The sequence below is a fragment of the Neophocaena asiaeorientalis genome, unplaced genomic scaffold (assembly GCF_003031525.2).
Source record: "Neophocaena asiaeorientalis asiaeorientalis breed wild unplaced genomic scaffold, Neophocaena_asiaeorientalis_V1.1 scaffold40, whole genome shotgun sequence".
NCBI classification, from domain to species: Eukaryota; Metazoa; Chordata; class Mammalia; order Artiodactyla; family Phocoenidae; genus Neophocaena; species Neophocaena asiaeorientalis.
Genome location: NW_020185335.1, coordinates 15,166,788 through 15,179,675, shown reverse-complemented (window position 1 = coordinate 15,179,675; position 12,888 = coordinate 15,166,788). Strand labels below are relative to the sequence as shown.

The 12,888-nt window shown below is 64.9% G+C and overlaps 3 protein-coding genes across 11 annotated transcripts in view; 2 read left to right on the top strand and 1 right to left on the bottom strand.

Annotated features, from left to right (window-relative positions):
- Nucleotides 1-4,976, top strand: part of GALNS (galactosamine (N-acetyl)-6-sulfatase) — a 20,970-nt gene extending 15,994 nt beyond the window's left edge. For 3 of the 7 annotated variants that reach the window (XM_024735557.1, XM_024735560.1, XM_024735562.1), the window contains 3 exons: nucleotides 1,564-1,685; nucleotides 2,206-2,323; nucleotides 4,754-4,976. In XM_024735557.1, coding sequence (XP_024591325.1) covers nucleotides 1,564-1,685; nucleotides 2,206-2,323; nucleotides 4,754-4,840 — 327 coding nt within the window. In that variant the 3' untranslated portion in view covers nucleotides 4,841-4,976. Of the gene's footprint in view, nucleotides 1-555; nucleotides 1,686-2,205; nucleotides 2,324-4,753 lie in introns of those variants that run through there. The other 4 variants (XM_024735559.1, XR_003001896.1, XR_003001894.1 and 1 more) reach the window with 4 other exon arrangements.
- A 431-nt stretch (nucleotides 4,977-5,407) lies between these two features.
- APRT (adenine phosphoribosyltransferase) lies at nucleotides 5,408-8,790 on the top strand. 3 transcript variants are annotated; one of them, XR_003001897.1, is made up of 5 exons: nucleotides 5,408-6,600; nucleotides 6,736-6,842; nucleotides 7,873-8,151; nucleotides 8,261-8,339; nucleotides 8,436-8,497. XR_003001897.1 is itself a non-coding variant. In XM_024735563.1 (5 exons), the coding sequence occupies exons 1-5, from the start codon at nucleotides 6,338-6,340 to the stop codon at nucleotides 8,779-8,781; spliced, it is 795 nt and encodes a 264-aa protein (XP_024591331.1). In that variant the 5' UTR covers nucleotides 5,408-6,337; the 3' UTR covers nucleotides 8,782-8,790. The 3 variants fall into 3 exon arrangements, 2 of the variants coding, with proteins under 2 accessions (XP_024591331.1, XP_024591332.1); XM_024735563.1 differs by lacking the exon at nucleotides 8,436-8,497 and adding an exon at nucleotides 8,570-8,790 and having other exon boundaries at nucleotides 7,873-8,006; XM_024735564.1 differs by having other exon boundaries at nucleotides 7,873-8,006; nucleotides 8,436-8,701.
- A 171-nt stretch (nucleotides 8,791-8,961) lies between these two features.
- CDT1 (chromatin licensing and DNA replication factor 1) overlaps nucleotides 8,962-12,888 on the bottom strand; it is a 4,348-nt gene continuing 421 nt past the window's right edge. The window contains exons 2-10 of the mRNA XM_024735743.1: nucleotides 12,641-12,772; nucleotides 12,413-12,564; nucleotides 11,732-11,929; nucleotides 11,489-11,634; nucleotides 11,231-11,331; nucleotides 10,633-10,821; nucleotides 10,207-10,347; nucleotides 9,933-10,134; nucleotides 8,962-9,570 (exon numbers count right to left, since the gene is read on the bottom strand). Coding sequence (XP_024591511.1) covers nucleotides 9,407-9,570; nucleotides 9,933-10,134; nucleotides 10,207-10,347; nucleotides 10,633-10,821; nucleotides 11,231-11,331; nucleotides 11,489-11,634; nucleotides 11,732-11,929; nucleotides 12,413-12,564; nucleotides 12,641-12,772 — 1,425 coding nt within the window. The 3' untranslated portion in view covers nucleotides 8,962-9,406. The remainder of the gene's footprint in view (nucleotides 9,571-9,932; nucleotides 10,135-10,206; nucleotides 10,348-10,632; nucleotides 10,822-11,230; nucleotides 11,332-11,488; nucleotides 11,635-11,731; nucleotides 11,930-12,412; nucleotides 12,565-12,640; nucleotides 12,773-12,888) is intronic.

Sequence of the window (12,888 nt, the reverse complement as noted above, 5' to 3'; positions counted from 1 at the left end):
CCCCCCCAGTGCCTGTGGGCCCACCTGCCCGCGTCCTGATCAGGTACCAGAGGCGAAGGAGGAGCGAGCATTTTCCCTGTGCCAGGTCTGGTGCCACCATCACCAGCAAGCCCGTGACCTCCCCTCAGGAGGCATCTGAGGCCCGGGGAGCCGAGGCAGGAGGGAGGGCCCGTGTGTCCATGGGACCGTCTGCATTTCTGGACTAAATCCACGAGCGTTGGCTCAAGGGCACGGCTCGCCCGCCCCTCTCTCCTTCCCATCCTCCCAATGCCAGTGCTGTGCTGGGGCAGGGCGCCCCGCGCCCCCTCTGCCTGGCTGGGCTGCGTGGGGCTCAGCTGCGCTGCCCCTGGGGCAGGTCCTCCCTCCCGAGAGTGGCTGTGAGAGGAAACTCCTGTGCTAATTAGCGGCATCTTAATCAAATAGCTGATTTGATTTGCTTCCAAATGATAATTTGTGTTTTCTGTCTAGAGTTGGATTCTTCCCCATTAACTGCTCGGCTTTTTTATGCTAAATGTGGTTGTTTCTCCCACCGTGAAATCCGCTTTTGTTCTCCAGCTGGTCTGCTCCCAGAAGGTCAGAGGTCACTTACTTGGGACCCACCTGGGTGTCCGTTCTCCACAGCTTGGATTGCAGCCGCTGACTCAGGGGTCTACAGCTCAGGGCAGACGACGGATTTATCTCGCTCCTCACTTCCCTGCTCTACTGAGAAGCAGGGTATTCACTGCTCCACTGCCGGGCTGTCCAGGACAGACCCGCGGGTGCTGGGAGGATTGCCGTCAGGCCGCACCACTGCCTGCAGGAGAGGCGGGAAGCACGTCTGTGTCCCCGGCCCCGTTTTAGGGTTAACGGGCCCCGCCACGGCCCCGCTCCAGACCCTGTAAACAGAGTCCCATGATGCCTGGAGACCAGTGCCCAGCTGCTTATGGGGCCCTGAGGTCCCCAGTGCTTCTGGGGTGGCAACCCTTGGCCTCGCCCCACTCTGCCCAGATGGCAGCAGGCCTTTCCCTAAACTAAGTCCGGGAGCCCCGAGGGGCAGCCTTCAAGCCTGGGGGACACGCTGGCGTGGGAACCCCATCTCACGCGTGCGTCGAAGGCTGAATCTGGAGGGCAGAGGCCGCCTGGAGGGTGCGGAGCAGGGCTGCACACCTGAGCCTTGGTGGAGAAGACGCTCCATCTCCTGTTAAGGGTGGGGGCGGTGCGTCCGGGTCCCCTGTGTCTCCTCTGGCTTTCAGGCCTGCGGTACCTCCTCCTCAGCTGGCCAAGGAGTCTTGGAGGAATGCCGACCGCTGCGCACCTCATCGGCTACGAGGCAGATAGGGTGGACGTGAAAAGCTTTGCTCTAGAAATTAGATAGAAGATGGACTGAAATATTTTAGAGACTCACCACCGCCTCCCCCAAGAAAGTACTGAAGCCCTAGGGGATGGCGCACAGGGCCGATGGCACGCAGCCCGGGGCCGGGTGGCAAGCAGGCTCCGCCCCACAGCACGGCATCCGCGGTCTTGCTGTGCTCGCCCGCTGCGAGCCCCCGCACGCGTCACCTGCGCTCCGGCCTGTCGTTCCAGGGCGTGGATTTCTGCCCCGGGCAGAACGTGTCGGGCGTCACCACCCACTCGCAGGAGGAGCACACCAAGCTGCCGCTGGTCTTCCACCTGGGACGAGACCCCGGGGAGAGGTTCCCCCTCAGGTGAGCCGGGGGTTACGGGGCCCCAAGTCCCCTTGGGGGGCGAGTGCAGCCGACCGAGCAGGGCGCCGAGGGCCCGGGAGCCACGCGGTCTCAGGGCGTTCGGGGCAGGACCAGCCTCTCCGAGAGAAATGAACCGGGGCCAGAGGATTAAAAGGGACCCTGAGAGAGGAGAGATCGGGCGCTGCCAAGCCTGTGCAGCTCGGGGCGCCTGCGATGCCGGGCGGTGCCCCAGTGGTTCCTGCAGAACAGCAGGCTGAAGGGTCACAGCTGCTGTCCTGGGCATGCCCTGGCTCTGCCTGAGCCCTCATTTGCTGGGTGGTTCCCAGGGTGCACGCCTCTCAGGGAGGGCGGGCGGGACAAGGTGGGGGCCCAGCTGCTCTTCCCGGGAGGCTGCTGGATGGTGACCTGGTGGGGGGGCTTGTTCCTCAGTCTCCCCCCCAACCCTGGCCTACCTGGGTGGGCTGCCCCACTTGCTCTGTCCCTCCCTCCACCTCGGTGACCTGGTGCCCCTCGCCTGCAGCATTGCCAGCACCGAGTACCTGGACGCACTTCGCCAGATCACCCCGGTTGTCCGGCAGCACCAGGAGGCCTTGGTCCCTGGACAGCCCCAGCTCAATGTGTGCAACAGGGCGGTCATGGTAAGTGGTTCGTACGTGGGCTATGGGGGGCATCCCAGGGCCATGTGAGTGCTGACCGGTCTGCTGCAGGCACGAACCCCACTTCCCTCCTGCTTCTCTGTCTCCGATCTCACAGGAGTGGCAAGGGGTCGCTGGGCACCTCTGCAGGTGCGGGACGAGCCAACCCCATGTGGGATGTGGGTGTTGAAAGGCTGGGCAGATGGCCTGGGGTGCAGCAAGCCCATGGGCCACCTCCGAGCACAACCTCCTCCAACTCCATGGGGGCTCACCCACAAGTCTGTCCCATAACTGGGGTGTCTGTGTGGCTCCCTGTTCCACAAAGATGGGCAGTCTCCCGTCCCTGCAGCAGAAGCTCCAGCAGCACCCTAAAACCCGCAGAGCAAAGCCAGTAGCTTAGCCTGGCTTCCAGCCCGTGAGTGCCCGCGCCCCGCACACCGCATTCCCCAGTCCCACCTGGCGGTTGTGAGGACGGCTAAGCCCCTTGAAGCTGCGGGCGCGGCCGGGCCAGCAGAGCCGCTGCCTCGAGCCAGGAGGTGACTGAGCGTTGCCGGGTGGCTGTGATGGGTGCGCGTGATGACAACGCACGGGTGTTGGAAGCATTCCCTAGGGGTGAGGTGTAGCAGGGGGCCGGTGGCCTTGGGGGAGGCCGAGGGTCGTTGGCCAGGGCTGGTGGGGCAGCCTGGTCGCTGTTGTCCACATCTGGGGCTCACAGGGGAAGACATTTGGGGCGGGGGCCAGCAGGGCCTCCCCCTTCCCTTGGAAGGACGCCAGGCTGGCATTCCGGCCTCTGGACTCAGCACTGGAGCAGGAGGGCCCCCCTGGCTCAGGACCACTGCGGCCCCTCGGGTCCGAGGAGCCCCTGGTGCCCCCTGCAAACCTGTCTTGTCCTCTGTGACACGGTGCTGTCCGCACCCCAGCATGCCATCTCCTGTCACGCCTGCCCTGTGGGCCGAGTCTCCAGGTAGCAGCCGTTGCCTGGTGGCTCAGAGACCAAAGGGGTCTTAGTGACAGTAAGGAGATGGGGAGGGACTGACTTGGCCGGGGTGCTGCCGCCACCTGCTGGGCGCGGCAGGAATTGCCGAGGCTCGGCCGACCCCGTGACAGGAGAAAGCAGGGTCCCCCGCCCCAAGTGAGCTGAGGACCCCGGAACAGCGTGGCTTGGCCTCAGACTCTGAAGCGAGCACTGCCACCAGAGAGGTGCATGGACTTAACAGTGTGTGGGCGTGTGTGTGTGTGTGTGTGCGCGCGCGCACACGTGAGCGTGCAAAGCCCTCCCCGGTCCCCGCACTCTGCCTGAGCCCCGCTCGTCCAGGCCAGCGGGTGGGGACTCTGGGTAGCGACCTCTGCTCTTGGGACAAGAGCAGCCCGGGCAGCCCGCCTCCCTGAACCCCCAGGCTCACAGGTTGGCTCCAGAATCTGTTTTCTGCAGGCACCTGGCCCCTTCCTCTGCTCTGCTTCCTTATCTAAACCTGGCCCTGCCGGGCGGCCTGTGCAATCAGAGGGCCCCTTGATGCTGTTCAGGGCAGGGGAGGGCTTTACCTGCGGTTCTCACTGGCGCTGATGTTCTGATTCAGACTCAGGCCCTGGCAGGGGCGGTAGTAGGGGGAGTGCCCCCCACAGGGTGATTAGGGGGGATGGGTACACCTCCTGGGTGAGGCGACAGGGCAGAGCCACAAAGGCTCCCTCTCAGGGGCATGGTGTCCTGGTTTTTTTTTTTTTCTTGTCTTTTTTTTTAAAGGAACATTTACTTATTTATTTATTGGCTGCGTTGGGTCTTCGTTGCCGCGTGCGGGCTTTCTCTAGTTGCGGCGAGCGGGGGCCACTCTTTGTTGCAGTGTACGGGCTTCTCATTGCGGTGGCTTCTCTTGTTGTGGAGCACAGGCTCTAGGCGCGCGGGCTTCAGTAGTTGTGGCTCACGGGCTCAGTTGCTCCGCGGCATGTGGGATCCTCCCAGACCAGGGCTTGAACCCATGTCCCCTGCATTGGCAGGCGGATTCCCAACAATTGCACCACCGGGGAAGCCCGAGTGTCCTGTTCTGCTGCCGGGAAATCATGGCCACACAAAGCAAGTCAGCCCATGAAGGTGCAGCCAGGAGAGCCTGTGCTGAAGCAGGCCAGCTCTCCCTGGGGCACCGAGGCCGCCACCTGTAGAGCTTACCGGGAGGCCAAGGTTGTGGGCGGTTAGCGGACTGTCCCCTTCAGTGACAGGCAGGCCCTGTTAATACCAGGCTGCTGTGGGGCAGTGTCTCCTGTGCCGGCCTCAGGCATTGAGTTGCCTCCGAGCCAGGTGGAGACGGGTGATTCCACACTGCAGCCACCCATTGCAGTGTGGCAGGTCACAGGCCTGGGCAGGGCAGGAGTCTGGAAAGTGCTGAGTCCACAAGTGCTTGGAATAACTGCATGTCCCCTTTCTGAACTTTCATTACCCAGAACTGGGCGCCCCCGGGCTGCGAGAAGTTAGGGAAGTGCCTGATGCCCCCAGAGTCTGTCCCAGAGAAGTGCTCCTGGCCCCACTAGCACCGGCTTGGGCTCAGGACAGGCCTGGGTGTAGGAAGGCTCTGGCCTCAGGGCTCCTGTGCTGGAAGAGCCCCAACTCCCTCTGCCCTGACGGCTGCCAGACGGACGGCACCTGTAGCCAGCAGCAGGACCTGCAAGACTACACCTGCTGCAGCCCGGCCCTGGAGCCAGCTCCCAGCCCATCGGGCCTGCCCGACTCTACAGCCACAGGCTCACATCAGCCCCTGAACCGGAGGCTGCCTGCCTCATGTCCTCCCGCTCTGCTCCAGCTGCCTTCCAGCTGCCTCTTCCAGGGCCTGAGCTCTGCCCCAGGACCCAGAGGCCTGCCTCGCCGTGGCTGCCCCGGCAGTCCCCTCAGGACTTCAGCCCTGGTGTCAAGGGCGGCCGTGCCAATCCTGTGTTGCCCCTTGGCGCTGTGCACAGGGGATACCCCAGCACCCCTCCCCCGCGTACTCCCCCCCCCATGGTCGAGGGGTGTGAACATGAAGGGGGAGGAGGCCAAGGGCCTCCCTGTCCCGGAGGAGCCTCGACAGCCAAGGCCTCCCCAGTCCAGCGCGGACAGCTGAAGCCACCAGCTTCCCTGGAGATGAGGACTCCCGACCCCAGCACACTGTGGGGCCTGCCTGTGCTTCAGCACTCCTGTCCTCGGGCCCAGGGTGGCAACGCGTGAGGATGAGCCCATTCACCAGCGAGGACTGGGAACGGTCTCCAGGGACTTCCCCTTAGGGCTCGTGGGTCGTTTCCATGGTGTGGCGTTTCCACTCTGCAGACTGTCACACCAACTCTGTACCGTTGTAAGACTTGGGAAATTATGAAGAGAACAGGTTTAGAATAAAGTAACAGGCATTTTAGCCTTTTGTTTTTAAATGACATTCTATCTGGGGGAATTTGTCCCCCCTGGGTACCACGGTGGGGACTGGAGTGGGCCAGGCCAAGCATTCCATCACTCCATCCTCCGCTGCCCTCCCCCAGCAGGCCCCGGGGGGAGCCAGGCAACAGACGCCTGGGCTTCCGCCTCTGGCTCGCCCCGCCCCCGGCCGTTGGTTCTCTGAACTGCTCCCTTCCGGGCCTCTGCACCGCACTCCTGCGCGGAATCCCTCCTTGCTCCGGTCCTCAGGCACTGGCGCGCTCCTGGGGAAAGGGCCGGGCTGTGTGTGTGCGCGCCGTGCGCCCCGTGCGCGCGCTGGCCCCCTCGCACCGCGCTGCGGGAGCTCAGCCGAGACCCGCCGGGGAGGGAAGAAGAGCGGGAGTGGCAGTGCGCGCCGCCCGAGGCCTGGGGTCCCGGCCACAGCTGCGCCGAAGACCTGCGGGCGCTCTCGGCTCGGCCGAACCGGGCGAGGATTTCCCCGACAGTCCGGCCGGGGCTGCGTAGACGCCGTACTCTATCAACCCTGACTCGCACCTGGGCCCCGTGCGAACGGCCTTGAGGCGGAGACGCTAGTGTTCTGGGCACAAGAAATAGGCACGTGTCTTAAGACCGACCGCACTTCAGATTCGATGAAATACGGTACTTCCTACGGGAGATGGTGGGCCCCGCCCACGCGAACCCAGACCCTGTCCACGCTGGCGCGGAGCCGCCTTGGGCTCCCGGCCCCGCCCCCTGGGGGGGCTCCTCCCCCACCCCGCGCAGGCGCGGAGCGTACTAGCCGGCTCTTGCCCTCGAGACGCGCGGATGCTGAGATGGCGGATTCCGAGCTGCAGCTGGTGGCGCGGCGGATCCGCAGCTTCCCCGACTTCCCTGTCCCCGGCGTGCTGTTCAGGTACGGGCAGCCGGGCCACGTGGGGCGCGCGGGCGGAGGAACGGAGGGACGGACCGGGCCGCGCGGCCCGGGATGTCGGGGCGCGGTGGGCTCTGCGTGGGCCCGAGAGTCACCAGGCCTGTCCTTGCGTGCCAGGGACATTTCACCCGTCCTGAAGGACCCCGACTCCTTCCGCGCCTCCATCAGCCTCCTGGCTAACCACCTGAAAAAGGCCCACGGCGGCAGGATCGACTACATCGCGGGCAAGTGGAGCGTCAGGGCTGCGCCGGGTCCCCGGGCTCTCCCTGGTGCTGCTCGAGGCTCGAGTCTGCCATGAGGGCACAGGGTCGGGAGTCCTTTACCCTGGGCAGGGTGGCTTTGGGGGTCTTTTAGGGGACCCGCCGGACGCCCCAACGGTGCTTGGGTTGTAAGAACAGACCCGCTGCCCCATCCCGACTTTGCAGCCGTGAGAGGGGCGACAGGCCCCTCCAGCGGCCGGGGAACGCCTCTGCTGGGTGGGTGCCGGCGGCGGGGCTGAGGGCAGGCACGACAGGTGGGGGTGTCTGACCAGAATCTACTGGGCCAAGCATGCTTTCTTGTTTTACCGGCGGGTATTGAGCGCCTGCCGTGTGCCAGGTCCTGTACCCAGTGGTGGGTTTTAGGAAAACCCAGGAGATCGTGGAAGATCCTGGCGCAGGTCCTGTTTCTCTTTGAGAGCCCCCCCCCGCCCCATACTCCCTGGTTCTTGGATACCCTGAGGGGCCACAGCACTGCCCTGGAGGCTGGAGGGCTCCAACTGGTTGAGTCCTGCAGAGGATTCTTCCCTTCAGAAGCTCTTCCTCCCTAACCACACTCGCACGTGGGGAAGAGGCCCTTGAGTTCCCCCATCACAACTCAGTCCACCCCCGGAGGTGGACTGCCTCTCCTTCTGGACTAGAAGCTCCTGGGGCGGACGCTGAACCGTCTGCTAAGGGCGTTTCAGGTACCACCAGCCACTGGTGAGCAGCTGAGCTTTGGAGAGAGGTCAGGTGACTTACCCGAGCCCACACAGCTATTTACACTGCCCTGTACGCAGTGGCTCCTGACCTCTCTAGCACCTAGCAGTCCCTGTGTGGTAGGTGATCTGTCAACATTCCCAAAGTGGTTGGATGTCACTGGTCTTTCATCTGGAGGCAGCAAGGCTGTGTGTCCTGTGTTGTGATGGCTACTTGTCACTGTTCAGCCCTGACCCATGGGGACCCAATGCTACTGTACCACACGGCTGCCCCCCAACACCCCAGGTCTCACCAACAGGCCTAGACTCCCGTGGCTTCCTGTTTGGTCCCTCCCTGGCCCAGGAGCTGGGCTTGGGCTGCATTCTCATCCGGAAGCGAGGGAAGCTGCCAGGCCCCACTGTGTGCACCTCATACACACTGGAGTACGGGAAGGTGAGAAGCCTGGGGGCTGCCTCTGTGGACCCTCCATTCCCAAAAGGAGAGTCGTGGACTCCAGTGGAGCTGCCGTGGTTGGTTGGAGTGGACATGGGAACTAAGACTGCGAAGCTGGGCCAGGCTGACAGAGCCAGGAGACAGGGTGGGTTGGAACTGGGGCCCAGGGGGTGGCCGCTTGTCAGTTCCCCAGCTCTGCACACTAAGGCCCTTTTGGGGAAGCTGGTAGGTCACGTGCCCGCTTGCTTCTGCAGGCTGAGCTGGAGATCCAGAGGGACGCCCTGGAGCCAGGGCAGAAGGTGGTGGTGGTGGATGACCTGCTGGCCACTGGTGGTGAGGGCTTGGCCTCGGGGTCTGGCGGGGGTGGGCAATGGGTCTCAGCACTCTAGCTTCCCAGGGCCCGTCTCCACACCACCCCTCCCTCCCCAGGAACCATGCGTGCAGCCTGTGAGCTGCTGGGCCAGCTGCAGGCCCAGGTGCTGGAGTGCGTGAGCCTGGTGGAGCTGACCTCTCTGAAGGGCAGGGAGAAGCTGGGGGCCATGCCCTTCTTCTCTCTCCTGCAGTACGAGTGACCCCGGCCCCAGCCCTCCACCAACTGGAAGAGAAGAGGATCAGCCGTTGGGGCGGGGCCGGGCGGGACTTGGGCGTCTGTGGCTCAGTATTTTCTCCTGAGCGGGGCTGCTGCCTGGGGGGGCCCGCTGGGGCTTCTGGAAGCCCCAAGGCCTGGAGCTGCAGGCTCACTGACAGTGGAATGAGAATGAGAATAAACAACTGACTTTCTAGAGCGGAGTCTCCGCCCCAGCGTCAGTGTGGGAAGGTGCAGGGGCCACCCGGCAGGCTGGGCGCTTTCTGACGTTAGCGTTTGGTGGTTCTCAGCCCTGTGAGCCGCCGTATGCACACACACGGGCAGCCCACCCTGGCTTCCCCTGCCGCTGTAACTCATCACGCACGCGTGTGGATTTGAAACAACTTTATCTTACAGTTCTGGACGCCAAGTACAAAAACCAGGGTGTGGGTAGGCAGGGCTGGTTCCTCCTGTGGGCTCCAGGGGGAGCCTGTTCCCTGGCTCTCGGCTCCTGGCATCCCAATCTCAGATTCAGCACGTGCCTGCCTCCCTCTTACGAGGGCCCTGTGAGACACCCAGCCCACCCAGATACTCCAGGACCACCTCAGGATCCCACGTGGACACCTGGGAGGGTTATCTGCCAGCCACACTACCCTCCCTGCACCCTGGGTACGAGGGGGGCCTCCACCACACTGGCCAGAAGCCCTCGAGCCCAGCAGCCTCAGCCCTGACCCTCACGGGGACTCGGGACAGGGAAAGCAAAGTGCGTCGTGTTCCTAGTGTGTGTAAAACACAGGCCCGGCGGCCGGACAGTGTTGGCACCTGTCCGCCGGGCTCACAGCGCCTCCTCGGCACGGGCAAGGCGGGCCAGCTGTGCCACGACACCTGCCAGGTCAGCGGCCTTGTCCAGCTTGACGTAGGTGTCAGCGCGGATGCGGTGGAGGCTGAGCCAGTTGGGCAGCAGCTCAGAGAGGAGCTGCACGTGCTTCTCCATCTCCCCTGCGGAGAGAGGGGGCACGTGAGGCTGGGGGCCAGGGCCCTATGAGGCCTCCCAGGACAAGACTGGGAAGGACTCCAGCAGTGACCACACAGCCTTGCCAAGGAGCTAACCCTCCCGTGGAAACCCCACAACGGGAGGCGCCCAGCAGCTGAGCGACCAGAGACCTTGGAGGCAACAGGCAAGTCCTAATGGGGCCTGGGGGCCGATGGAGGGACCACAGGGGAAACAAGGCTGGGTTGGGTCGATAGGGTGGGAACAGCCCCTCAAGGCTGCAGGAGGCAAGGGGGCCAGACAACCTCAGGTGAGCCCAAGGGTACGGTGCCCGCCCTCACCTGGGACCTGGGGAGGGCCCTGCACGTACCGGGGCTCATGGCTGCGCGGTAGCTGCCCACCATCCTGGCGCAGGCCACCTCCATGGTAAGCGCCGGCCTGCGCTCCGACACGAAGACGCCGCGCAGCACGCGGGCCAGCTCGGGCAGCCGCTCGAGCCGCTGCAGCCGCAGCTCCTGCTCCGGGCGCCGCGTCATCTGCGCCAGCTGTCTCTGCGCCTCCTTGGCCCGGACCTGCAGCGGGCATGGACGGTCAGGGGACGTCTGCCTCACCCCTCACCACCACCCCGCGGGGACGCCACTCACCCGCTCCAGCAGGGCCTGGGACACCCCCTTCAGAGCGGCAGGCGAGGCGGCCGGCGGGGTGGCTGGCAGTGCCGGGCTGGGGGACTGGGGGCTGCTAGGCTGGGCCGTGCGCTGGGCCAGGTCACTCAGAGCCTTCTCCATCTGAAGCAGGTCAGAGGGGAGAAGTCAGGAGACGCCTCCCCCCGGTTCAGCCACAGGGGAGGCTCCTCGCACCCCACCTGTGTGGACCCCCCCAAGAGTCATTTGTCCAGCCCAGGGTCACCCCGGCACATCGAGGGCCTGTGCTCACCGCCCCGGGGCAGAGCCTGCTGGTGGGCGCTGCTCCGCTTGCGGGGAGAGCAGGTCCAGCTACCCTGAGGCCCACGGCCAAGGGTGGAGCCTGTCAGGCACCAACATGGGGGTCAGGCCGCCCCGCACCAGCCTTACCCTGGGTGACATCAGGCTGCGGGCACGGGCCAGCACCTCCTGGGCAGAGGCCAGCTTCTCCACAGTGGGCGGCTGGGGCAGCTCGGCTGGCTCGACGTCAGGCACTTCGTCCACGTTGAAGCGGGGGTGCCAGCGTGTCAGCTGGTCCTCAGGCACCTCCATGGGGGGGTTCAGGGAGGCCAGGAAGGCCTGTGTGAGAAGGGGGGGCACCAGCTGACCCTGGGCACATCTGCCTGTGGGTGTAAAGAGCTGTCCGGGTTCCTGTCCCAGCTGGGCAACCTCGGGCAAGTTACTTCACTTCTCTGAGCCGCAGGTGCTCAGCTGGGCTGAGGGTACAGCATAGAGCAGCCAGCAGCACCCACTGGACTCTCCCCAAGCTTCCCGGGGCCAGAGGCTACCAGTCTCGAGCTCCCTGCTTGTCTGCTCAGGGCCAGGGTCCCCGCCTAGCCCGGCGCCTGCCCACGTGTAGAAGACAGCCGTGGAGAGCGGTTAAGAGAACTCTAGGCTTCAGCCTCGGGAGGAGCCCACTTCCTGCGGTGGCAGATGGGGCTGCGACAGCAGGGACAACATGAGGCCCCGAGCCGGGGGACCCGCTCACCCTGTGATGCTCCCGGACTCGGGCTACCAGCTTCTGGGTGAAGACCTGGCGCCGCTGCAACAGGTGCGCCGCCGTGAGCCGGGGGGCCGCGCTGCCAGCCTCTGTGGGGAGAGTCCAGGCCTGAGCCCCAGGGCCGAGCCTACCCAGTCACCCAGCCCACCCCCACGGGTCTCAGACAAGGCCCGGTGCCTGAGGCCTTACACCCACGCTGAAACTGTGCGGCGTCCTGGGCAAGAACCCGAGGCCCAACACACTCACGCTGGTCCAGCAGTGGCTCGATGGTGAGCTGGTAATCAGACCTCCTGACGCCATCCTGGAAGGTGGGGATGTAGTGCTCCTGGCGGAAGCGGTAGGAGCCAGGGTACACGGTTTTGATCTGGCCCACGTTGCGCTCCTCAAAGCGCCTACAGGACAAGGGTGTGGGGGGTCAGAGAGCTGGGGTCGGAGGGCGCACAGACTCCAAGGGCAGGACGAGGCCCTCACCCCCCACCCCCGGCTCACTTGTGCATCATGTCCTGGACGCCCTGCTTGACCTTGGGGAAGGTCACAGTCTCAGAGCGGTTGTAGAGCATGCCCACGATGGTGTCCATGCTGCGGAACATCTCGGCCAGCACCTGGTACTTGTAGGGCAGCACAAGGCCCGGGGGCCCCGGCTGGGCCAGGGCGTGGAAGCGCTGGTAGGCAGGCATCTGCTCACCACTGCCAGGGAGGGAGCGCGGACGTGAGAGAATCACCACACCCACCCCCTCCAGCACCCAACGGCAGGCAGGCAAAGCGGTGGGGGAAGACCCCCAGGGCGCACTGCACACCAGTTTACAAAGCCCCTACGCGTCACTACCAGGGACAAAGACAAAAGCCTGGCCTCAAACCCAGCTGTCACCCAGGGCGGTCCCCGACCGTCCCCAGCCCTGGCTTCCTTGTCTGTAAGAGGCATATGATAACTACGTGACCTGGCAGGACAGACACGGCGCCAGGCAGCAGGTCCCGGTAACTGCTGGCTGTCCAGGTGGTCTGCAAGTCGCAGGAGCTGGCCCTCTCACAGACGGAGGCCGACACAACTGCACTGCGCCGACCCCTTGGAGGACGCGGCCCTCCCCGACCCGAACCACCACAGCCCGGCCCCGCCAGGCCTCCCACCAGGCCACCCCTTCCTGGGTGCCCAGCCGCCCTCCCTAGACTCACCACAGCCCGGCTGGGTGCCCCTTGTCCTCTGGCGCGCTGGGTTCCCCGGCATTCTTCTGTGCACTTGCCTTCAGCTCCTGGACCCGTGCCCCCAGCTCCTGTGCCCGCTGCAGGCACGACGCGAGCTCAGAGAGAGTCACTTTGGAAGGGACCTGCGGACACAGAGTGCTGTCAGCCCGCCTGTCACCCCGGGCCAGTCCACCTCCCCTGCCCTCAGTCCAGCCTCACCTTGTCCTCGTCCTCCCGGGCTGCCAGGCAAGGTCGCCGGCTGGCTGAGAGGGGGGCCTTCTTTGTCTTCTTGCTTTGGGGAGAAGAGTACTCTGGGGAGCCAGCGGCAGCTGGGGAACTAGGGCCAGAGACCTGGTGGGAAAGACCCCAGAGGTGATGAAACCACAAGACTCCGGGGTGCACCATCTCGCAGAAGGCCTGACCCCTCGCCCACTCTTGCAGACGAACCTGGCGTTTACCAGTCCGCT

Bases quoted from the DNA above. Each gene is read 5' to 3' on its own strand.
- APRT (XM_024735563.1), top strand. From the start codon at position 6,338: ATGAAATACGGTACTTCCTACGGGAGATGGTGGGCCCCGCCCACGCGA. The intron at 6,601-6,735 runs GTACGGGCAGCC...CTTGCGTGCCAG, and splicing joins GTCCCCGGCGTGCTGTTCAG to GGACATTTCACCCGTCCTGA. The intron at 8,007-8,260 runs GTGAGAAGCCTG...TTGCTTCTGCAG, and splicing joins ACACACTGGAGTACGGGAAG to GCTGAGCTGGAGATCCAGAG.